Genomic DNA, 26,220 nt, shown 5'->3' with positions numbered 1-26,220 from the left:
GTTATATAAGAATCCGTCGCACTCTCATTTTTCCAAAAATTAATTTTTCTTTCTCTTTCTTTTTAGGCCTCCTGTAATGGTTCATCTTTTTCTTTTCTTTACTTTTTCAATTAGGATTTTTTTTTAAAAATTTGGTTCTGTCCTATCATATTCTATTACAAGCATTGTGCGCTACGTCTAGGTTGGGAAACCTCGTTCCCTCACACACACATCCGCACCCCCAACCCCGCCCGAGATGGTAGGGAATTGAACTTCTCACCTCCCCCTTTCCCAACTAAATTTCTAATGGTTGGTTTTTGCTTAAATGGACATCACCTATATTTATTTTTGGATTAAATTTTAGATTTCTGTGATGTTTATCAAGGTAACCCACCAATCAAAAAGTTGATGAGAGAAAAATAGGGCCCTTACATGACTACCATGGAGTTGGATAGAAATAAGGTTAAAAAATAGTTGAAAGTACTAAATGTTTCATCGATCCGTCAGTTGAGTTCTAAGTGTTTAATATTAACTAGCAGAGTCCTAATTAAAAAAAAAAACATGCAATCGTTGTCCTTAGAATGTGCAACGATTGACAATTTCAAATCTGCTTCTTTCCCCTAATCCGTAAAGGTTTCTCCTCATCCGCATGTCCGCATCAGCCACGGTTCCGACCATTAACTTAAGAATTATCTACTATTACTTCGGCAACGTGATTCATGGCGAATCAATTAAATTAATGTGATGTGAACTAGATAAAAGCCTCCACTTGTATTAGATCAAGAAAATGACAGATTCTTCTTTTAAGTTGCCTCAAATAATTCCGAACAATTATCAATAGATAGCATCATTGATCATGACTATTATCGCGTTATTTTCTTGCGAGAAGTAAGTTGCAATCACTCTTTAAGAATGAATGTATTTTGTTAAATAATAATTTGAAATTGAGGCAAAGAATTCTATCGCTCGGTACACACTACACACACACACAAAAAAAAAAAAGGTCGCAGAATTCCGTGAGTTGAATAGTGTCGGGAAGAAAAATTGTTTACTGAAAACTTGATCCTTATTTGGTTTTAGATAAGTACCGTATTTATTTTACCAATGTCATATTCAGCCATAGTATAAGAACTACTTTATGTTTTAGTAGTAGGTTTGGCCGGTTAGTAACATCAAGTTGTGATTTTCTCACTTTTGAATTCCATAATAGACTACCAAGTGTTCTTCAATTTCACAAGTCAACCCTTTTCGTTACTTAGTAATTTGAAATACTGACCTCTTTCAAGTTTCCAGTGGATTATGAGCTGCTCTCCATTTGAGAAGGATCAAAGCCGACGTTGTGACTTTCCGGGTGCGTTCGTTTTGAGAAAAATGTGCGACTTGAAAATGATTGTTTTAATTAGTTTAGAAATATTAATCAACAGAAAATGTTTTCATCATCGATACCAACCTATGCCTAACTATTTTCGTAAGCGACAAAAAAAATATTTATATATTTTTGTGAGCGATACAAGCGATTATTTTTAAGAAAATATTTTTCAAATCACTCATTTTCCGTGAAATAAACGCACCCTCAAATTTACGAGTATATTATGAACAAATTTCCAATTTCACGAGGGGGTCCATTTTTTGTCGGTAACTTACCAGCAAAACTATTATTTTACACATTTCCAATTGGAAGGTGTTAGAGCATTGATTATCCATAAAATTTGGATTCTGTGCGTAGGCTCGTTTATTGGTCAAGCTATTGCCGATAATATCATGGGTTTATACTTTTAAATCACATTGTACATTATCGATTGCTTTTAGTTTCACAAATGGGCCATTGTGTTACCACTTTTCAAATTTCATACTATGGGCTCCAATTGTTTTCCAAAAAATAAATAATTTGGAAAATACTTTTCTAAAAATAATTAGTCCATAAGAAATATTTTTATCATTGGCAACAAATTATATCTAAACATCTTTGTAGATGATAAAAATATATTTAGAATTGTTTCTAGAAAAATATTTTCTAAAACATTCATCTTCCACGAAGCAAACGATGCCTAGATTTCAATTGCTTTTAAGGTTCACAAGTGGATCCGTTCACTTGTCGGTGAGTTACCAACAAAATAATGACTTTTACGTATTGTTTGGTAGTAGATTATTGGCTATTTTTTCTTTAATTTTACAAGTGAGCTTGTTTAGTTGTTAATGAGTTATCGGAAAGCATTATAATGGCGGGAGTACTAAAATTTTTTAATTCAAATTTGTGGGAAAAATGTAATTACACAACCTTTAACGTACGTACAAAATAGCAGGTATGAGGGGATTAATGTCATACCCAACACACCGTCTTCATATAAGATGTTGTTTCAAGTTTCAGACCTCATCCCAGCAACGATCTTTCTCATCCAAGAAGCCTCCATTGAAGGTCATTGTCCCACTAAACATAAACTAACTAACTCTTCCCTCCCATTCTCCACCTCCACCACGGCTGCCACCGCCGCTACCGCCATGCAAGCCTTCCAACCTCCTCCTTCTCCACCCCATTTAAGGTACCCGCGAGAGGAAGACATGCCGCAAGCGTTCCAGGACTTCCTCTCCTCTCTTCCTTCAGAAGAAGGCTGGATCACCACCTCTCTCCGCTCATACCAGGGCTTCTGGTTCTCCTCCTGGCTCTTGAATGGCGTCCTCACTTGCCAAAACCACTTCCAAGCTCACCCCTCCGATATCCTCCTCGTCACCAGCCCGAAATCCGGCACCACCTGGCTAAAGGCCATCCTCTTCGCTCTTGTGAACCGTGCCAAGTACTCCGACTCCGGCTCACAACGACCCCACCCTCTCCTGACCCAAAACCCTCACGACCTCGTGCCCTCCTTGGAGTTCAAGGTGTATCTTGAGCAAGAAAATCCCAACCTTGCTGCTTTAGCGCCCCCGAGGCTATTCGCCACCCACATGCCTTATTCCTCGCTTCCACAGTCGGTGAGGGACTCCAACTGCAAGCTGGTTTACCTGTGCAGGAACCCCAAGGACACCTTCGTCTCGCTGTGGCACTTCGTCAACAAGCTGAGGCCGGAAGAGAAGGGCCAGATTCCAATCCAGGAGTGCCTCGACAAGTTCTGTCGAGGGCTGAGCCCTTACGGGCCTTACTGGGACCATTTGCTGGGTTACCACAAGGCGAGCTCGGAGATGCCCGACAAGGTGCTGTTCGTGAAGTACGAGCAGATGAAAGGGGACCCGCATGTTCAAGTGAGGAGGTTGGCCGATTTCTTGGGGTGTCCATTCAGCGAAGAAGAACTGAGAGACGGGACGGTGGAGGGAATACTGAGGATGTGTAGCTTCGACAATTTGAGCGCGTTGGAGGTGAACAAGAGCGGGAAGCTGTCGACCGGAGAAGAGAACAACTGGTACTTCAGGAGAGGCGAGGTCGGAGATTGGGTGAACAACATGAGCGCGGAGATGGGGGAGAGGATTGACGGCGTCATGGAAGAGAAGTTGCATGGCTCTGGCTTGAAGCTTTGAAGTTCGGTTAAACAGAAAAAGCATCAGCAGGCCATTGACGAAACTCTGTATCTCTCATGCTGTAGGATGGAAGGTCCTCAGCGGCACTGTCAATGGTGGGGCTTCGTCTCCATAGAGAGATGCTTCAACTTCAAGGTTGTGATTCTAGTCTCCCTTAAGAGCTGTCTTCCTTCTCGCTGGGAGCTTATGGATTTTAACCTTCTGTTATTCTTCTCAATTCCTTTTTCCCTTTTATGTTTTTGCTGTGTGAAGCTTCGGGGCATATGGCCTTCTATATGTGTTGTAGTTTAATGAACATTCCAGTTCATATTCGTTTGTGGTCGGACTGATAGCGTTGCTGTAGACGAAGGATGTTTCGTGTCTTGCAGAAAAAGAAGAAGAAGAAGAGAATGTCTCTATTTTGTTTTGCCCTCCAAGCCCCGAAAAGAAATGAAAGATAAATATTCGGGCTGGCAGAACAGCAACCTTTGAAACACTTGTAAGGACGCGTTCCGGAGCACACAAATGAGAGTTCATGTGGCGTTGACTGCGTCGAAGAAAGCACCCATGAAATTATTCACCGACTCGGATTGAGGCTATGCAGTCTGGCTAGTGCATGCATGGCCAGGAGTAATACCGTCAAAGGAATGGATCGGATCAAATTTAAATGGCTCGAAAATCAAAGAAAAATAAAAAATTATTTTAAAAAATAATGAATTTGAAAAAATTGAAAATAATTTAAATATTATGAGAATTTTATCACGTCAGCGCCGACCTGCTAAATAGACTGAATTAGGATAATTACTAAAGATTTAGAAATCAATTGACAAAAAAAAATTGAGACTGAATTGACACAATTGTAATAATTTTAGGATTTGTTTTGATAATTTTCCCCATTCACTTGCGGTCTTGAATTTTGCTGAGCACAAATTCCCTTGTTTCCAAGAAATGCTTTGGTCCCTTGAATTTTGTCTAGTCGAGCTCACCATTGCGCGCCTGATCAAGCTTCTGTTTTCAAAGAAAATCAAGTTAAAGATAGATGTATTTATCTTGGAAATCACATAATACAATCATAATATCATTTGAACTTTCCAAGGTCAAGTTCGAATTCTTTTGTAAATTAATTGTATCGGTATCTCGATCCCTAGTTGAATCAAACTCGAATATAAATATTAATGCTCGATGGAGCTCGAATCGAGTTTCGAGCATGTGAGTCAAATCAAGCTTAAATTTGGTATACACAAGGATATGCGAATATTGCATTCTTGCCCATCAAGCTAGGCCAATTCTCTCTATAAATACAAGGTTCTAGTAAGAGGGGAGGGGGGTCTTCCACGTTATTTGAAGGATAGAAGGGCAAATACATTGAGAGAGAGAGAGAGAATCGAAAAGAAATAGGAGAAAGAGCTCTTCTGTGGGTGCTCACCAAGTCCTTCGTCAAGGAATTCACCACCGCGTGTCAACTGTTGGTGGTCTAAAAAAAGCTTTTACTTGGGTTTGACGGTCCACGGTGCATCTCTCAGCCTTCTTACTGGTCTGCTGGTGTTCAACTTCGCATGTCATCAAAAGCTTGGCCTCAACGAGCTTTGCACCGAAGGCCATCGCAAACCCAATCCAAGACATATGCTCGGACACGTGCGACCCTGACGAGCTGAGACCTCCTCACAAACTCTGATCTTATTTTTTTGTGCAGGTTCAAACCAAGAAAGCAAATCATTCCACGTGCAAGTCCACACTCAAAAGAAGATCACATAAAAGCAAAAGTGAACTTGGGTGCACATCAGGAGATCCTCCACATAGTGATGAAGCAATCCCCACATACCTTACGTCCCTAGCCGCGCGTGAGTTCTCCCAATCGCCGGCCACCCATCATTGAGCTTGGTTCACTAATCGGTCTAAGCTTCGAATTAGGAAACACAATCTTCAGATAAGGTAAAATTATAATCTTGAAATTAGATATTCACTTGCCTATTTTGTGATTTTTGCATATCTTACTATATCTTGCATATCAAGTCATACTTGCATATCTTGAATATTGCATCAAAGTGGATATCTTTTCAAAATACAGGTTGATTAGGAAAATTTCCTTTCCTAATTCACAACTTGTCATATGATCGAGAACGTCCGTCTTTAGGATTATTGATGGAATACTCGATTAGGCAAGGATTTGGGTTCAATCGTTAATCGTAGGATTACGAATTAAAGATTGACTCAAATATTCGCAAAATATTCCAAAACTTGATTGATATATCCACTTTCTTGTTTGACATTGATTGACATATTCACTTTCCTTATTTGATTTGAATTACTTGATTGTCATTTTTTTTTAGAATATACCCGTCGCATGATGTAATCTCAAAAATTCTAAAAATTGGCATTCGTTCACTTTGCATATCTGAAAATTGCATCTTTTAAAAAATAACATCATGTAAATATTGCATATCTAATTTTTTATTTAGGTTAGATTGCATACTAGAATAGAAATTGCATGTTTAAATAGAATCTTATGTTTAAAATAATATATCTTCAATATATTAGGGTTTAGGTCAATGTAAACTCTAAAATATACAAGATAAAAATTGTTTTGACATAGTTCTATTTTAGGAAATTAATTCATCCGAAAATATAAAAAAATCATTCTTTCTTGCCATGTCATCCATGCCATGTCATCCTTGCCACGTCATCTTTGCCATGTCATACTAGGTTGCATTTTAACTTAAATTGCATATTAGAATTGCATGTCTTCGTTTTAATTAATACACGTGTCACGTAGTTAATTTAATCATGGTCCTACTTGTGCATTCCTTTAGTTTGCATGTAATCTAGTTTAGTCTTGCATTTAATCCATGCCATTGCATATAGTATAGTCTCTCATACATTCATATAAAAATCGAAAATTAAAAAAAAAGAACTATCTTGTGTGGCGCATGCTCCTTTGATTATATTGACTTATGGATGTTCATTAATTGATTGTGCACCCGCATGATAACCTTTGTTAGTGACTTAGGTTAAAATCAATTAATGTTGCCTTCTCTAATGATTTTTCATGAAATAAAATGGTACCGAAATGGCGTTAGAGTAATCTGACGTAATCAAGTCCCCGAACTCTTAATCTCCGGTTCGTAGGAATAAAATAGTTCTCCCGCTATTTTATTTAGGTTTCTAATCAATCTACCATAAATGATTAGTGGCGGCTCCAAAATTAAAATATATTGCATGTTAATCAATTGAACCTCAAGTTGCGATTTGGTATGGACTTGGGAGAGTCCGAGTTAGGTTGGTTAAATAATTAACTTGATAATCCATTAGCCTGGAAATTTTCTGAATTTTTAGGTTGCGACATTTTGTTCCCAGAAACAATTTTAGAGCAAAAACAGGAACAAAAAAAAAGTTGGTTTTGAAAAAAAGAATCACTTTTCAGAAACACAAAATAGTAAAAAGTCCCACATCTCTCACTTTTCCTTTTTAGTTCTCTTCTCAATTTCCCTCAACTTAGAATAAAAATTTCGTACAATTACCAAATACGTTCTTATTTTCTAAAACTCATCCAAGAAACAAGATCGAAAAAAATCAATTATAATTAGAATCACTTTTTGAATCAAAATCGTTGCCATGCGGGTTCTAAGTCATCGCATCATCACACTCTCGGGGTGCGAATAACAACTATTCTCTTTTCGGACTTTATTTTTGTCCATTCTATTTCCGTTCTCTATATGAGTTTTTGAGCAAAGATATGCGTTTGATAACAAAACAAATTTTTTGTTCCCGAAACAAAAATTCATTTGATAACAACATAAAATCTCTATGGTTGCTAGCCACTATTAGGGCGTGGTTCATACTCTCCGTCAAGGGGAAAGCATGGATCCTCGCTCCCCGGTGAGCAGTAGGGTCCGAGGGAGCCTCCCCAGTAAGTGTCTTAACGAAGCAACGTCCACCGGTCACTAGAGAACTTTTATAGTTTGAGCTCATATTTTTTCATTGGTACTTTGAGTTTGGGCCCATAAACAACTACTGCTATATATACTTTTTTCCTCTTATAATTGAGGGATGCAATGAGAGATGCGATAAGCTAATTATAATGGAATCCTTTGCTCGACATAACCCTAATTTAAGGATGAACTGGGATAAAATCTTGTGTCTCGATTTTTCTTTAATGCTTTATTTCGTTGTGATTGTGTGTCGAATCTTAACAGCCGATGGGCCTCGGCTGGTGACCGATGGAGGGCAACCGAAGACCCGTGGACAGTGAATGGCAAACGGAAAAGGACCAACGGGAGCCGGGGACCAGCGACCAGCAGCCGGCGAACGGCGACCAACATTAGGGACGTGAGAGAGAGGGAGACTACACGCGAGATCGAGGAAGCGAGTAATGAGAATAATTCTTATTTCTATTTCTATTCTAAAAATGAAAAAGTAGAAAATTTCTACTTCTTATTTATGTTCGGAACTTATTTCTAGGGTAAACATTTATCCTGAAAATAGAAAAATGAAATTGCGTTATCAAAACGAATTTCTCTTCCAACTGTTCCTCCAAATAGAAAAATAGAAAAATGGAGAAATGGAATTGTTGTCATGCATGCCCTGATTTTCCAAAAATTAATTTCTCTTTCTCTAACCTTTTGGGCCTTCTGTAATGGTTTATTTTCTTTTTTCTCTTTTGGCTTTTCCAACTAGACTTTTAATTGTTGGTTTTGCTTAAATGGACATCACCAATATTTATTTTTTATTAAATTTAGATTTCCGTGATGTCTATCTAGGTAACCCACCAACTAAAAAGTTGATGAGAGAAAAATTAAAGCCTTTACATGACTACCATGAAGTCAAATAAAAATTAGGTTAAAAATAGTGTCGAACTTCACACCAAATCATAAGGCTAAATACGCCAAAAGTTCTAAATGTTTCGCCGGTTGGTCAATTAAGTCCTAAGCGTTTAATTAACTAGTAGAGTCATAACACATACAGTGATAGACACTTTTCCACAACAAAATAAACCACGTCGGACCACTTATGAGTTAAATGACTTCTTTGCATAATTTTAAAATGTGTTTGTTTCAATTTGACAAAAGTTAAACATTTAGGACCTTCACCGTACTTAGACACCATTTGTTTCACGGAAGACCGATAATTTGAAAATCATTTTAAAAAAACGATTGCTTGAACCAAATTTGTCAATGGAAAGCATTTTTTTTTGTCGGTAGCAATTTATATCTAAAACTTTTCATGAACGATGAAAATGTTCTTCATTCATTTATTTTTGAAATGATATAAGTGATTATTTTAAGATATATATGTTCAAAATCATTTATCTTCAATCAAATAAATGGACTATCTCAAATATGTTTCTTCCCCCAAGATGAGAAAGGTTTTTCCTCCTCCACATATTTGCATCAACCGACCTAGATAAAAGCCTCCACTTGTATCAGATCAAGAAAATGCCAAATTCTTATTTGTTAGCCACGATAATTCCGAACAGCTTATCAACCAATTCCAGCAACAATCTTTCTTGTCACGCCCCGATCCTCGGGCTCGCCACATCCCTACCAAACTCGCCTCGGATCACTAATGATAGCATCCCGGGTACACTATCGACCAACAAAATTACGGCGCATGCGGAACGTGCAACTCTCCCAAACAAACAAGATCAGTGGAATAAAATAGTAGGAAAAACACTACAATTCACAAAATACGATTTCAATCATAAAGCAAGAGCAAATGAATTTTAACCCTACTGAGTTACACTAAACACATACAACCCCATGCTTAGGGGCTGCTCACTAGGACCTCAAAAAGAAATATGGTCGAGTAAGGTTAAACCCTCATCTACTCCGAAAAATCCTACAACGACCTTTGCCTTAACGTCCACGAGCTCCCCCACTACCTAAAAATGGTTAACAACGACGGGGTGAGAAATAAATCTCGGTGTGTCAACGCCTAAGTCCCGCTAGAGCATTGATTCGCTTAGACGTCCTAACAAATAGTTACGTCAACAAAGAGCAGATATTTCAATCACATGCACGCTTACCCTCAAGGCACACATAATGCGATGCAAACTCGACTCAATAGTCAAACCAGCCAAACCAATTCAACCCATTGGCAAAGCATCACAATACTTGTATGCACAGGACACCACACGTAGTCCATTTATTATGAACAACGACCCGTAGCCAGCACACTAGTCGGTTGGTGCTCTCCTGGTAGGACCATACATCGTTCCTTACTTATGGCGACCGCTTTTGATAGTCCATGTGATTGTCTTCCGGTTGGTCGAGCGGAGTTACATGGACTATCAGAAGCCGTCGTAGGAAGTAAGGGACGATGCCCGGTCCTACCAGGAGAGCACCAACCGACTAGTGTGCTGAACCTACGGGTCGTTGTTGATAATAAATGGACTACGTGTGGTGTCCTGTGCATACAAGTGTTGTGATGCTTTGCCAACAGATTGAATTGATTTGGTTGGTTTGACTGTTGAATCGAGTCCGCATCGCATTATGTGTAGCCTGGAGGGTAAGCTTGCATGTGGTTGAAATATTTGCTCTGTGATGATGTGACTATATGTTAGGACGTCCGAGTGAATCAACGCCCTAGCCAGGTTTAGGCGTTGACTCACCGAGATTTTTATCTCACCCTACTGTCGCTAACCATTTTCGGGCCCTTAGCCGTGGAGGACTAGAAGTGGACGTAGATCTTATTGGAGTAGTTTGGGAAGTAACGTGAATCTCGATCCGGTAGCCTTGAGAGCTGTAGAAAGTGACCCGAAGAATGGGTTTGTAGATATTTCACTTCCTTGGGTTAACAAAGATAATTAATTATAAGTGGTATTTGCTGAACTGTCATGATTTGATTGATATAACTGTCTCTTTAACTATCCCCGATGTTCGATTTGATTTTTGGGAGTTAACGTTCCGCATGCTTAATTGAAGATTAAAAATTAAAGGGGTCGATGACATACCCGGGACGTCATTCTTTTTTACCAAAGGCGATTTGGTAGAGTTGTCGCATGCCCGGAGATCGGAGCGTAGCATTCCCGCCTAAGGTGGTATTAAAGCAAGGTCACCCGGATCCATCCGGTCATGGTTTGGAGTGATAAAGAGCATTGGGATTTGGGATAGTTAGTAAGATTGAAAATCTCGTGCATGTATTTGTTATTTAAGTTTTAAGGCTGTATGCCCGAGCCCTCGTTAGTGTTACTTTGGGGTGAGCAGGACCCCATATGGTGTTTGCTAAGAGTGTAGTTTGTTAAACTAGTTAGATTGAGTTAGGAATCGTTGAGAACGGCCTTTAGAAATTCGACGCCACTAAAAAAAAAATAGGATAGTGTCTACTATAGGATGCTCTGTGTGTAAATTGATTGTAAGTGGTCTCGAGGAGAGAATAGATTTGATCGTACTTTGATGTTATCATTAAGATGAATTGTCCTAGAGCTAAGATGAATGTTGTCATAAGGCGATGTGGTTTAACCCGTTAGATGGGGTCAGTTTAAATTTGATAGTAATCGAGGAGGAACCTTAAGTCTTTTAGCTTCATCGAAGGATGGCGACTCGCCTATTGGAGAGTGGATATCAAGGGTACTTGGCAACCGTAGTGGATGTGTCGGTTGAGGAACCGAAGATGGTGGACATCGCGGTAGTTTGTGAGTTCCGGATGTCTTTCCTCAAGAGTTGCTAGGGTTACCGCCAAAAAGAGGAATAGAGTTTGTAGTAGAATTGGCCCCTAGAACGGAGCCAATCTTTAAGGTATCGTATAGGATAGCGTTGTCGGAACTTAAGGTGCAAATGCAGGAACTATTGGAGAAAAAATTTATCCGCCCAAGTGTGTCGCCATAGGGAGCACCAGTGTTATTCGTTAAGAAAAAGAATGGGTCTATGAGGTTGTGTATAGACTACAAGCGCTTGAACCAAGTGACAATTAAGAACAAGTACTCACCGTCGAGGATTGACGACTTGTTCGAACAGCCGCATGGAGCGTCAGTATTTTCTAAGATTGACCTACGGACGGGATACCATCGTTTGAGGATTAGGAAAGAAGATATACCAAAGACGGCATTTAGTGACTGCCGACGAAGGAATTTTAGTGAATCCAGCCAAGATCGTGGCGGTCATGAAAGGGCCAAGGCCGCCGATAGTGACAAAAGTTCAAAGTTTCTTAGCATCGGCATACTATTATAGACGTTTTGTGGAAAGATTCTTTGCAATAGCCAAGCCCCCGATGCAATTACCTAAGAAGAACGATGAGTCGAAATGAAAAAAAAAAAAAAAAGGAAACGTACCGTTTGGCCGGACTCATGAATATGAGTTGTGAAGAGACGACCGATATTTATGGATTATATAAGTTTGAATTGGTGTGGTATTCTAATGGTTTTAGTTATTAACTTTTATTGATAACCATGAATAGTGGCAAGATGGAGATTCGCAAAGAAGTGAATGAGAACAGGAAATGTTATGCATAGAGTTGAACTGGTGAATGTGCTTGAGATTTAATGATTTACTTGTGAATGATAAGTCACAATGGAAATGATATATTGATGACCTTAGATGTAAAGTTTGCATATTGATTTTGGTGGGTTATAGGTTTGAAATTATGTTGACTTCCGGTTGTTTTAGATATCGATGATGGTGGAAGGGCCCCAACTAATTGATGATGTGAGGTTTGGGAAGTGAACAAGAAATGCTTGGACGATGAGGCAGTTGGATTGTATGATTGTACTTTTGAATTGTCAATGACTAACTTGAGGATGTAGTATAGTGGTCGACAGTAGATGGGACGATAAGTTCGGAAGGTGAGGATTTAAATTTAAATTGCTGGATTTGGTGGTAAGTCTGTTTGGAATTGTGGTGATTGATAATCGTGGATTATAGGTCTGAATTTGTGTGCCACTTTGAAGGTTTAAGTTATTAAATTTTTATTGACGGCTCTGATCAATGAGAAAAGGATCGCAAGGCAGTGAATAACGAACATTTGGACTAAAGGCCAATGTGATTGAATGCATATGAGAATCGTCTGGATCGCAATCGGACATTAGGTTATGGCTTGATCTTAGGAAATGGATCTCCGAGATATAATGGTCGCCCGTGGAGTTGGAAAGTTCGAAATGATAAAGATTGAAGTGGACATGAGTGGTGTGTGAAGAGTAGCGAGAAGGATCATGCACTGCACGTGTTCATGGTATTGAAGTTGGTTTTCAAAGTGAAAATATTTTCGTTAATGCATAATATTGTATTTTGAGCGACCGATAAAAGATTGTGAGGGGATTGAGATGCCGCAGTGAAGTGATACTTCTGCGCCTTGTGGTATTAATGAAGGTTGGCTTGAGCCCCTAATGTAGTCTTAGAGAGAGTCCTCTGCGGTGTGACTAGGATAGTCTTGAAATGATTTGAGGTCCCTATGAGCTAGTTGACCAGCGATCCAACGATATCATGGGGAAGTGTTTATGATTTGAGAACTATAGAACAGTGAGTGGTAGAAACAAATAGGAAAGATTCGTAAGGGCAAGTTATGAGGGAAGGAAGTAGCAGAGCTCACCGCACAAATTGTCGGTCCTCGAGTTTGATAATGACCCAAAATAAGATTAATATTGCGATATGTTGCGATTAAGGGAAATTAGTGATCAGAGTGGATATTGGAAGCATAGTAAGGCTACATAGTTTATCGCGATATTGACTATAGTGGTCTTGCTTGTGTTAAGAAGAAAATCATGTCGAAACCCATCACAAGTAGCTATAGTATCAATCTAGAAAGCACAAGGATATATCGAATTTAGAGCAAGTATTACTAGTGGTTTGGTGTGAAGGCCGGCAAAGCCAAGCACGTGGCGAAGGGTAAGTCAAGGTGCAAGATTATAAGTTTGGGCTTAGGCATTGACTTACCGAGATTTTTATCTCACCTTGCTGTCACTAACCATTTTCAAGCCCTTAACTATGGAGGACTAGTAGTGGACATAGATTTTATTGGAGTAATTTGGGGAGTAACGCGAACCTCAATCTGGTAGCCTTGAGAGTCGTAGAAAGTGACCCGAAGAATGGGCTTGTAGATATTTCATTTTCTTGGGTTAACAAAGATAATTAATTAGAATGTGGTATTTGTTGAACCGTCGTGATTTGATTGATATAACTGTCCCTATAACTATACTTGTTGTTCGATTTGATTTTTGGAAGTTGCACGTTCCGCATGGTTAATTGAAGATTAAAAATTAAAGGGGTCGATGACGCACTTGGGACATCATTCTTTTTAACCTGAGACGATTTGATAGGGTTGTCGCGTGCCCAAGGATCGGGCCGTGACATCCCCGCCCAAGGGGCTAGCTCACACAAAAACAGGCGGTCGAAAACGAGTCGGGCAATAGACTTTTAGATCGAGCCGGTACTGTTCACGGGTCAGGTACTGTTCATGAGCATTGTTCACGATACTATTCACGAGCATGGTTCACAGGACACTATTCACCGGTACTGTTCACGGATACTATTCACGATACTGTTCACCGAACGGAAATTTTGACGGCACGCTCTCGGGACGACGGCGGAGCTGCGATTCCGGCGGCCAGAACACCCAGATCTGGTGGGTCTCGGGTGGCGGCTGGGGAGTCGGGTGAGTAGAAGGCGAGGTCGACGAGGCTCGGGCTTCGGGTCGGAGGCCGGGTGGCGCGGCAGCACGCGACAAGTTGGGTCGGGGTGGGGAGCTCGACGGAGACAGACCGGACGTGGTGGTGCAGGTGGCGGTTGTGGTTCGGGCGGAGGAGGGCCGTGGGTCTCGGCTGGCTAGCGCTCACGGGTCCAAGGTGGTCGACGGCGGAGGATCTCGGACGGCCGACGGGTCGTGAGGGCCCGGCCTCGGCCGGCGGGGCTGACGACGCGACGACCAGGCCGTGCAGCGGCAAGCGGCGACGATTGCGAGTGGCTGAGTGGTGGCGACCGAAGTAGTGATGCAGTGGCTGAAGTGGTCGGGTGAGGGCGCGACACTTCCAAATAGAGAAAGAAGAAGAACAGAGGATGAAGAAGAAGATGGAGCAGGTATTGTCCCTCGCGGTCAACCAGTCAAAGAAGAAGAGAGAGAAAGAGAGAGAGAGAGAGAAGGAGGGGGGGGGGGACAAAGAAAAAGAAAAAGAAAAAGAAGAAGAGATAAGAAAGAGAGAGAAAGTGTCGTTGAGGGGGTGATTTGACTTGGGTTAGGGTTCACCTTGGTCAAATCACACCTTTTTAAATTTGTCTTCTAGCGAAAATATCTTATGGCATTTTGATTATTTGGCTAATTAGGATAAATTAATATATCGATATTAAATACTGAGGACAAAATTAATAATCTAGCAACTAGGATTCGGTCGTGACTAGGTTCAGGCGCAAAGGACTTCGACACTATTACGTGGTGACTAAACTATCGGACCGTAAGCTACTCTAACGGACGTTTCAAGAATATTCAATACCTTCTCTTAAATCTTCAAAAAATTCAGATTTATTCACCAAGTTGGAATTCATGAATAAAAAATTTATCAAGTCCAATTTTTTTACGAACATCGAAATTTCAGGACGTCACATTTCCCATGCAAGAAGCCTCTAGTTAAGGTCATCGTCCCACTAAGTATCAACTGACTCTTCACTCCAATTCTCCACCTCCGCAGCCGCCGCCTCCGCCGCCGCCGCCGCCATGCAAGCCTCCCAACCTCCTCCTCTTCCTTCTCCTCCTTCTCCACTCTATTTAAAGCACTTGCGAGAGGAAGGCATGCCGCAAGCGTTCCAGGACTTCCTCTCCTCTCTTCCTTCAGAAGAAGGCTGGTTCCTCACCTCTCTCCGCTCGTACCAGGGCTTCTGGTTCCCCTCCTGGATCTTGAAGGCCGTCCTCACTTGCCAAAACCACTTCCAAGCTCACCCCTCCGACGTCCTCCTCGTCACCAGCCCGAAATCCGGCACCACCTGGCTAGCGGCCATCCTCTTCGCTCTTGTGAACCGTGCCAAGTACTCCGGCTCCAGCTCGCAACGATCCCACCCTCTCCTGACCCAAAACCCTCACGACCTCGTGCCCTCCTTGGAGTTCAAGCTCTATCTTGAGGAAGAAAATCCCAACCTCGCTGCTTTAGCGCCCACGAGGCTACTCGCAACCCACATGCCTTATTCCTTGCTTCCACAGTCGGTGAGGGACTCCAACTGCAAGCTGGTTTACCTGTGCAGGAACCCCAAGGACACCTTCGTCTCGCTGTGGCACTTCGTCAACAAGCTGAGGCCGGAAGAGAAAGGCCAGATTCCAATCCAGGAGTGCCTCGACAAGTTCTGTCGAGGGGTGAGCCCTTGTGGGCCTTACTGGGACCATGTGCTAGGTTATCACAAGGCGAGCTTGGAGATGCCGGAGAAGGTGCTGTTCATGACGTACGAGCAGATGAAAGTGGACCCGCATGTTCAAGTGAGGAGGTTGGCCGATTTCTTGGGGTGTCCGTTTGGCGAAGAAGAATTGAGAGACGGGATGGCGGAGGGAATACTGAGGATGTGTAGCTTCGAAAATTTGAGCGCGTTGGAGGTGAACAAGAGCGGGAAGCTCTCGAACGGCGGACAGAACAACTGGTTCTTCAGGAGAGGCGAGGTCGGAGATTGGGCGAACTACATGAGCGCGGAGATGGGGGAGAGGATTGACGGCGTCACGGAAGAGAAGTTGCATGGCTCTGACTTGAAGCTTTGAAGTTCTGCTAAACAGAAAAAGCATCAGCAGGCCATTGACGAAGCTCTGTATCTCTCATGCTGTAGGATGGAACGTCTTCAGCGGCACTGTCAATGGTGGGGCTTCGTCTCCATAGAGAGATGCTTCAACTTCAAGGTTGTGATTCTAGTCTTCATTAAGAGCTGTCTTCCTTCTCGCTGGGAGCTTATGGATTTTTACCTTCTGTTATTCTTCTCGATTCCTTTTTCTTTTTATATTTTATTTTCTTGCTGTGTGAAGCTTCGGGGCATATGGCCTTCTATATGCGTTGCAGTTTAATAAACTTTCTAGTTCATATTCGTATGTGGTCGGACTGATTGTGTTGCTGTAGACGAAGGATGTTTGTGCCTTGGAGGAAAAGGAGTACGAATTCGGCCATAGCATAACAACACCCTTAAAAACTTGTAAGGGTGCAAGAAGGACCACGCGTTCCCCAGCACATTGCACACACAAAATCTGTCGGTGGAGCCATCACTCTTCGAAGAGTAACGATGGAGTCAACTCATCGATTTCCAAAAGTTAAAGATAAAGAAGAAAGCACCCATACAATTATTAAGGGTGTTGAAGATGGCCCAACCTAAAATTGATTGATTTATCACCACCTTCTCAAAGGTAAACCACCAAGACAAAGCCCATGGATTGCTAAGCAAACACTTAGTGCAGACTCTCTCAAATTTATATCAATCGCAACTTTATGGTGTCAATTTAATCAATTAAACATACAAATCAATTCATTCTGAGGTTGCCGCTAACCTATAACAGGTCAATCAGAAACTCAAACAAATGTTGGAAAAATATTTTACTTTTGCAAACAATAAAATAACACTAGATAATCAAATGCTATACAAGACCCAAAAAAAAAAATCACAAAAACAACCAAAAAATTGGCCAGAATCGAGTAAAATTCACTTGAACGCAAACCCTAACCATCGCGACTTCCATCACTCAATTCACTTATGGCGATCATCTTAATGCCGAATTGACTTAGGATTTTTGTTGCCCTGGGGGTGCGACCCTTTAGGTCCGAAGGTGGGGGGTGGTTCGCTGGAATATGGCCGAAATCGGTGTTTTTTTTTTCTTGGCCAGAAATTTCCTAATTTTCAATTTATTTAGAAAACACCAAAAATTCATCAAAAACTGACGAGAATTCATCAAACCTTCCCACATGCACAGACGCATAAGGCATATAATAGAAAAATCATGAGATCGCAAATCATGCAGAAATTCAACCTCAACGAATCCTCGGCCAATTTTCATGATAAGAATGATGAAAATGTATCTTGATCCAAAGAGATAACTTCAAGGATGATTCTTGCAGCATAACGGGAGACAATGAAGAATTCTGATTTTTGTCTTTAACCCTTTTTTTTAGGTTATTGAGATACAACTATACGTCGTTATTCGGGTGGACAGATAACCAGACTCTTTTATATCCATCAATAGGTGCCTTTTCAAGTGGTGTCTTCCATCAAAGCATATTAGTTGCACATTTTCATAATCAATTGATTTTTGGCATTTAATTAACTATTAAACCATCAATAAAAAATATCATGTGGATCACATTATTCTTACATTGATGAGTTTTTTTTTTTTCCCTAAAGGTAAACAATACAAATGATCCTTGAACTTTGGCCTAATGTATAATGTCATTCCTAGTCTTTTAATTTATTCAATGTAATCCCCAAGTTAATGGTATATATTTAATCTAATCCCATGACCATATGAAAATATTTAACATTATTTTTTCATTAGTCCAAGATAACGAAATCTAATGAAGTGACTTCCAACATCTTAAATTTGACCGGTAGATAAAGAGAGTTACACGTGGGCACTTCAGATTTCTTTTTATCCACCTAAGTGTACCCGTGTAGAATCTGCCTTGCTTAGGCACTTCGGATCTGAGGATTCTGGAAGGAGAGAGGGATAAATGGTTGACAAGCTTGCTTGCACGAAGAGGGTTTGATGGGTTAAGGCTTATTCGGGCGACTATGTAACTTACATTCCCAAAGGATTAGTGCGTTTTGGTTTTATTTTGGGGGAATGCAAAGCCATTTTCCCACGACTTACCTCCTTATTCTTCTTGTCCTTACACAGCTTTTGGGGGACCAGCAACCCAGAACCAAAGTACTGAGAGCATCGTTGAAAGTGAGAGAAGGAAGAAAAGAGACTGGCCTCTGTTTTTTTTTTTTCAATGACAATATCCCACTTTGAATTTTCTGTTCCTGATTAAAGATAAATGTTTTTACTCGAACAATTCATGTATAACTTTTTTTTTTCCTGATTAAAGATAATTGTTTAAGCTGAATGAATTGACAGTCACATCGGCTAATTATGTTAACTTGAATTATCATAAGGAGGGTATTGGATATTCATATAAATAGTTGTTGGCACTCAAAATTATCCGCCCAACAAAACACGTGCTACACATGTGAGAAATCGACACACATGCAAAACACGTGAGAAATTGACACGCGTGATGAACATGTGAAGGGCAAACATTTCAACAGAGCATGAAGAAACCATGTGCAAAGCGCGTGAAGCTGTCTGTAGGTGTCGATTGATACAAAGCGATAAGCAAGCTGTTGATATCATCAAGAAGAAACATGACTTGTCCAAGTAGCAAGGATAATGCCGCATTGTGAAGCACATCAAGGACAGATAAAGCAAGTGTGGAGCTATTAACATGGGTGCCAGTGAAAGATAATCCTGCCAAAGATTCAAGAACTTTTCAAGAAGCGCAAAAGAAGACGAAAATCTCTCTTTGAATTTCTTGTTGAGAGAGCAATTTTAGAGAGATAAAGATGGAGTAAGTCTCTAAAAATATGGCCCAAAAGTTCATAAAGTATGGAGGACGTGAACATAAGTCGCACAAATGAAAGAAGATTAGCTGATACCCCTATCAATAGTTATTGGGATTTTGGCTTAAAAGTCCAGAGAATTGGAGAACGTGAACACAACCGGCCCGAGTAAACAAGTCAAGTTAAGACTAGAGTATGGACGGTTATTTAAAGCTAAATAACTGCTTGAAGACCTTATCAAAAGGGTTCGTGAAAGGTGGCAAACATGGCAGCTATTGGTGCGCTAAAATCATAATCAACGAAGAGCCCTTATCTCCTCAAATATTATAAATACCACCAAAGAACGACGGATGAGCCCTCTTGCGCGTTAAAATCCTTCGACAAGGCTTTGCTGGTTATGGGTTCTAGGCCCAAATTGACTATGGCCCAAAGAAGGTTGCTTGCGCGAGAATCTTTTATCGAACTTAATCCGTTCGTTTTCCGAAAAGGAGTTCCGGGTCGATTTTGGACAGAGAGTGTCAAATGCAATAGATTTACACAAAAGGGCGCGTTACAAACGGGCTTTCGACAACTTCGACGGCCCAATGCGCAATAGTGACAGTACGTTGACAGACTTCGACGTGACCCCGGAATTGAATCGACAGGATCGGGGAATAACGTATGACACAATGCTGGAATTCAATCGACAAGACTGGACGGGGAATTATAGGACACAATACCGGAATTGAATCGACGGTATTGGACGGGATGGGTGAAGGGTGCAACACCGGAATTTAATCGACGGTGATGAACCTAACGAGTAGACGCCGGAATCTAATCGACGACACCTAACTCTGGATATGATACTCGCCGGAATTGAATCGACGACGGGAATCTCAAAGCTACAGCTAGGCTAGGCTAAAGGCTAAAGGTTAAGAGCTAAGAGCTAGTTTGATAATGCAGGTGTTTTGGATTTGTTGTGTGTCCCCGTATCTTTGCTATTGCGAGGTATTTATAGGCAAGCTCTTTAGTAACCGCCGAGCGGTTTCTTCCTTTGGCCCCACGCTTTGCTTTTTTCCATAAGCCACGTGGATGACGGTTTCCTAGTCTTCGCGCCTTTTCTTTTACCTCGTGGGGATTACCGCCAACCGCTTTGATTGTGGCCTCCCTCCGCGCGCTTTTCTTGTTCTAAAAGGAAGTGGCGCCAGAATTTATCCCGACACGTGGCACCTTTCTGATTGAAACGTTCCTTGCTTCAGTGTTTCTTCCCGTAGCTGATTATCGCTTCCTCACGTGCTTGTCACGAGTCTCTCTTGGATTATTTTAAGTGTCAACATATGCCCCCTTAAAAGATGTAAATCAAAGATTTACCTCTTTTAAAATATCTTCCTCTAGTTTGGTGATCTCCAACTGTACAAATGATGATTACGCTTTCCTTTTGATCTCTTTTCCCGAAACGCAACCTTTTCGACTTCGTACCGTCCATTGGCCCTTTTTCATCTTGCTTTTTAAGGATCTTAAAAAAGCTCCCAATTGTCGTCTTTCTTCATCAGCGGTTTTCCCTTAAACCCTAAACCCTTTTCTCTGAGCATTCCAAGCTTTCATGGCGACCGAAACTCCCGAGTTCCTTCCTCACCAACTCATCGCCCGCTTCGATGGGATCATTAATAGTGATGACGCTGATCATTGTTTCCTCAAGTTGTTGAACTCTCGACGAGAGCACGCCGGTCTCATTCTCGGGCCTAGTCTCCATGATCACCACCATATTCCATCATCTCTTCGGTCTTGCTTTCCAATGCGGGCCGATGAGCAGCTTCTCATTCAAGCTTCTTCGCTAAAGGACATTTGGTCCATGCCGGCTCAGCGATTTAGGAGTTTTCCGTCATTTGATGACAGGGCTTATACTTGGTTCCAAAGGCTTCAAGAGGATACTCCAACAGTTGGCCTCCGGGAAACAGCGCAAATCGGACAAAGACTTGAGGTCAGCATGTTGTCTCATGATTTGAATAGAGTTCTGCTAGGGTCCGTTACAAGCTTTTGGTCCTCCTCCACTAATTGCTTCTTCTTCCCGTGGGGTCCTATGTCTATAACCCTTCTAGATACTTTCGCCATAGCTGGTCTCTCTCCTTATGGGGCCTCGGTCAAGAATCTAGGAAAAACTAAGGATTGCCCCATTTCTGACGATTCTCTTGCTTATGGGAAGTTCATCGATGCCCATAGTAAAACGTCCGGGGATGTTTCCTCGAGGAACGAACAGCCTTCCTTCTTTTAAGTTCTGTCGAAATATCTATTCTTTAGCCCAACACTCAAAGTGTCCAAGGACTATTACGATCTCGCCCTTCTTCTAGCAAAAGGGAATCTTGTTGCCCTTGGCCCTCTTGCTCTTGCATCTCTGTATAGGAGTGTTTCTTATGCCGCTCGGCTAATGTCGAATTCTCAAGAGGATGGTGTATTGTCGGGGCCGCTCTGGATTCTTCAATCTTGGATTGCATTTTACTTCCCTTTCATGTTTGAGAGCGTCCCTTCCTTCAATCCCAACATGGTTCCCTTGAAGCTTGGCATACGACTACTCCAAGCTGTCCCCTTGAAGGTCCCCGGTGATGTTCGACCTTTTCGGTTCTTTCTTCGACAACTTCTATCTCTCGAGGCTGATTGAATAGATTTCTTTCCTTACCGCTCAGGTGAATTCGATTTTTGTTTTAACTCTCGAACCTTAAAACGGTTCAACCACCGTGATTTTTGGACCTTTGTCCTCTTCCCTCGGGACCTTCCAATCAAGCTATGTCTCAAGGGAAGGTTCTATCCTGATTTTGAACCATACTCCCCCCAATACTGCGCTAGGCGGTTTGGCCTTTGACAAGCAGTGCCCATGCCCATCCCTTATCTCATGGATTTCTCATCGATGGACAAGAAGATCTATAACATCAAGATTGATGGGCCGTTCACCTGTCGTGCCGAAATTACCACCATGATGCATCGCCGGTTTTCGTGGGATATCCCAACAATACTTCGCTCCAGCCCTGGCGTGACTTCCGAGTTTACGACCCGGTGGACGTCCTTTGCCTTCGAAAGCCCTTTCGAAGATGCCATCTCATCCATCCTCCAGAGCAGCCGGATACAGCCCTTCGGTCCCGCTTTGAAGAAAACCGGGAAAAAGGGTGCCACCAGAGCCCTCTCGATTGGTGGTCGCAAACGTCCGACGACTGTTTCAGGTGGGTCTTTTTCTTCCCGGTCTTCACAAGATATCTGGCCCGAGGTGATTTTTGCTTTATTTTCGCCGTTAGGTGACGATTCCGACGACGGAGCTGATGAGGAGACGCTCACTTCTCTTAAACGGCGAAAGATGATAGCGAAGAAGAACAAATCTCCGGTGGAATCTCCGATAGTCCCTTGGCCTGTCGAAGCGTCTCCAACTGTTTGTCCCGAAGATCCTTTGGTAGATCTTGATCCACCCGCCGGGGTGTCTAGCAATATTGCCATTGCTGAGGATCTGTTTGCACCCGCGGCTCCTTCGCCTACGTAGCCTCAAGGGGAACCTATTTCGATGACCCTTGCTATTGTCCCGACCCCGATAGTCGAAGCTCCTTTGATAGCTGAAAGTTCCTCAACACCTGAAGATCCTTCATCTCCGGATATTATCTGGGATCTTCCCGCTGCTTCTCTTCTTCTGTCGCCCATCGAAGACGTTCAAGCTCATCCCGCTGGCTCTTCTCGCTCTTCAGATCACCCGAGTATGCCCGAATCAAGCAACTCACCCGACTCAGAGATTTTCAGCAAACTGGGAATCATGTTATCTTGCTCCCTCGACCTTGTTCATTTAGGGGTAGCCTCTTTTGTTGACAACCCATCGAATATTCGAAACATCCAATCCGTGATGGAGTGGTCGGTCAAAGAGGAAATCAGCGCGAAGCTTCCCGAAAGCTTAGTCCGCCGGCTGAAAGCATTCTTGGAGCACTTTCTTACTCCCTTCATGCATTTTCGACGGTGTCGGGACAAGGTGCTTGCTCTGTCGAACTTTCCCGATCGGCTCTTTTCTCCCGGTTCCGAGACCCAAGAGGCGAGGCAACTTGTAACTCAAGGAGAACAATCCCTTCAATCCGTCGTCGACGAGCTTGCTGCTTTAGATAAGAAAGAGGCTACCCTGGAGCAACAAAGGCCGGCGATAGAGAGAGAACTAGAGGAGACTCGAAGTCAGCGATCGACAAGACTTTCTCGTCGATCCTCTATAGAAGATCAACTGAAAACGCTCGCAGCTTCGTTAGAAGAGAGGAAACGAGCCGATTGCGCTCGGGTTATGCAGAGCGAAAGTAGACCGACGTCATACTAGGAATATGTACATAGATAAAAATAAGAAGTTTGAACGTTTACTCGTGAACCGCTTGAGGGAATCAAGGCGGCTTTGTATCCCGATTTTCGTCAATAAAATTTCCCCTTCTTTCTCCTTATTTTCCGTATTGCATTCCGCCACGATCCATGTAATTGCCCACGTCCGAGTAACCGCCATCACAATCCCGAGTCGGTTACTTCAAAATCCCTTATAAATAATGATTGCCTCCAAATGAACTCTGCTATCAAGTTCACATGAGTACTGCGCAGCTCCACGCTTGTCGCGCTTCGACGCCTTCTCTCACAATGAGGCCAAAAGGGAACTTTCTTTATCCTTCATGGATCACCAACCCAAAGAATGGTCACATAATTTTGGGTCCGCATTTCACAAGTTTGCCACCTCCCTCTTCACCGATTAATTGCTTTCCCCGCTTCTCCCAAGAAGTCTTACCCTTCGAGCAATCTATTATCCGTGCCTCGCTTGGTCGTCGAGTAACTATAGATTTTCTTCATACCCAAGCTTCGACCATCGTTTTACAACCGGTACAAACGATTAGAAGGAGAAGCGGCTACCACGTGGGCACAAGCCAGGATAGATGTCCTACTGTCCTTTTGCGGTACATTCATTGATCCTTCGGAGTATGGCCTCGTCGGTAGTTTGTGTTGCTTTTGGTCACCGTCATCGAACTGTTTCTTTTTGCCTATTGGTCCAGTGACCCCTACCCTTCTTGATATTTGGTTTCTGACTGGTCTTTCTCCATTTATCGATGGTGACCCTCAACCTCCGGACGACCAATTTTCCCTTGATATGTCCCGTTGCATTGACCCGCCATATGGCGAATTCATGGATCGCCATGCTAAACCTTCGGGACCCATTCTTCTCGAGGAACATACAGCCTTCATTTTATGTTGGCTTTGCAAATATGTCTTTTGTCTCCCCACATGTCGAATTTCCTCAGAATTTCTTGATATGGCCTATGAACTGGCATGTGGTGTTGATGTTGGCCTAGGCCGAATGTTCCCGGCTGCATTATATCGGGGATTGTCGGATGCTCAATCTTCGCCGATGGATAATCATCCCGCCCCCTTTTCGAGTCATTTATGGATTCTACACCATTGGGTCCGAGTGTACTTTCCTCATATGTTTTTTAATCAAGCGCTCACTTCGACGACCGAATCCTCAAAAAGGGGTGATGTACCCATGGCGTTCAATCGGGCCCTTCGCTGTGCCCCCGACAATCTTACCGCTTTCGATGACTTCCTTACCGAACCGTTGTCTCTCACCGGTTTTGATTTCTCCAGGCTGCACGTCGATAATGATATCTATAGCTCCTCCAGTGCAGATCTCGATTCTTGTCTTTTCCGGATGAGCGTGTTAGCCCCGGCTGACTTAGCTATGAATTTGTCCGGTGGGGGCAAATTCTCATCGAGACTTGAGATTTATAATCCTCATTATTGTGCTCGCCAATTCGGGCTTACTCGGGGGATTCCAATGCCGGTGGTGTATTCCATGAATTTCCCTTTCTCTGGCCGCAAGAAAGAGGTAACCGACATGATGGGCCATATCGAAGTTGTTCATGCCGTTCTCGGGCGCTTTGTATTTGTCCGCTTCTCTGACCATCCTTGTAGCACCTCATTTTTCGACAAGTGGTGGCTCTCCTATCGCTCCTCTTTGTTCTCAACCGGTGCAATGGACGTTCTCTCGAAAGTCTGTCGACACTCATTGGGCTTATCGCATCCTCTAAGAAGACCCGCTTCTTTCATTATTCCGAGCATTATACTTGAGCAACCAATTGATGAAGGTAAACCCTCTGTTGTTATAAGCAATCTGATAATGAAAGTGAGTACTTCCCGCATTCTTGCTTGATGTAATTATTGATCCGACTTTCTTCCCGGATGATTCACCGGCTTCTGATGGCCGCACGGATGACTTACCCAACAAATCGTGGGTTGTTCATATGAACATGGCAAGTGCCTCGACCGGCCCATCGAATACTCTTTGCTGCGACTATTCATACCTTCGCGGCAAGTGGTCACGCCCGCATGACTTACTAGGAGGAGGATATGCCTACATATGTAACCAAGCGCCCGTCGAGGATGAGATCAAAGCTCTCCTTGCTTTTCCGGCCCATTTGCCCTATCCGGTCCAATGTCGTGCCCTTGGATTTGCCATTAATGAACTTTTCCTCACATTTAGCTCGACTTTACGGTCCTTCAGGATAAGGCAGCGTGAACTAGCGATTATCGACAAGTTGGAAACAGATTCCCTTCTTGCCGACAATGAGCCGGCTTATCGACGTAGTGTTCTTGATACCCTGGAAAGTGACGGTTGTACCACCCCGCAAGTACTATCTGCACAATTGAAGGCAATCAAACAGCAAGAGGCAATTTGCGAATCATCGCACCTTAATATGATGCAAGCCAGCCACCGAAAGGAGGCAATTGTTGACGCCAACCGCAACAGTGAAATGCTACTTCATAGTTTCGTCTTGAGTCTTGAACAACACGTATTGTAGTCCGCTGTTGCTAGTTCCATATTAATGCCACCTGTCCTTATCATCTTGTTCTATCATTGAACTGCCGGTCTTAGTGTCAATTCTCCAAAGTTCATCATGACGCGATCTTCTCAGGATCACCCTTTTTCCATGCGGCATTTAATGAAAGGCGTCGTTTCCGATTTCTTCTTCCGAATTCAAATCGTCATGACGGTTCGTCATGGTTAATAGCCAGCGGAAAACCCGCCACTTGCGCCATTATGGTTGCTTATGTGTTTCACCAATCGCGATATACCTTCTCGCCTCGATAACCGTCCACTATCCTTTACCGCCTCGATCGTCGGAAGGTCGTGGGCGGATACTCAGCATCGTGGGGCGAACCGTTCCTTGGCCTTCATCTATAAATAGGGTTACTTGCCCGGAGTGCGTCTTCATCCAAACCCTTCTGCCCTTTAATTCTTAGAGAAAACTTCCTCAAAGCC

At 42.6% G+C, this 26,220-nt stretch overlaps 2 protein-coding genes across 2 annotated transcripts; both read left to right on the top strand.

The window, feature by feature from the left end:
• Window positions 1–2,302: 2,302 nt before the first annotated feature.
• LOC125314197 (cytosolic sulfotransferase 12-like) lies at window positions 2,303–3,778 on the top strand. The gene has a single exon (XM_048275734.1). The coding sequence runs from the start codon at window positions 2,329–2,331 to the stop codon at window positions 3,484–3,486; it is 1,158 nt and encodes a 385-aa protein (XP_048131691.1). The 5' UTR covers window positions 2,303–2,328; the 3' UTR covers window positions 3,487–3,778.
• Window positions 3,779–14,380: 10,602 nt separating this feature from the next.
• On the top strand, window positions 14,381–16,460 carry LOC125314084 (cytosolic sulfotransferase 12-like). The gene is made up of 2 exons (XM_048275538.1): window positions 14,381–14,468; window positions 15,074–16,460. Exons 1-2 carry the CDS (start codon window positions 14,381–14,383, stop codon window positions 16,120–16,122), a joined length of 1,137 nt encoding a protein of 378 aa, XP_048131495.1. The 3' UTR covers window positions 16,123–16,460.
• Window positions 16,461–26,220: the final 9,760 nt, after the last annotated feature.

This window comes from Rhodamnia argentea, chromosome 3, assembly GCF_020921035.1.
Source record: "Rhodamnia argentea isolate NSW1041297 chromosome 3, ASM2092103v1, whole genome shotgun sequence".
Taxonomy (NCBI): Eukaryota; Viridiplantae; Streptophyta; class Magnoliopsida; order Myrtales; family Myrtaceae; genus Rhodamnia; species Rhodamnia argentea.
The sequence above is the reverse complement of the archived record's forward strand: the minus strand, read 5'-3'. Positions and strand labels throughout refer to the sequence as shown.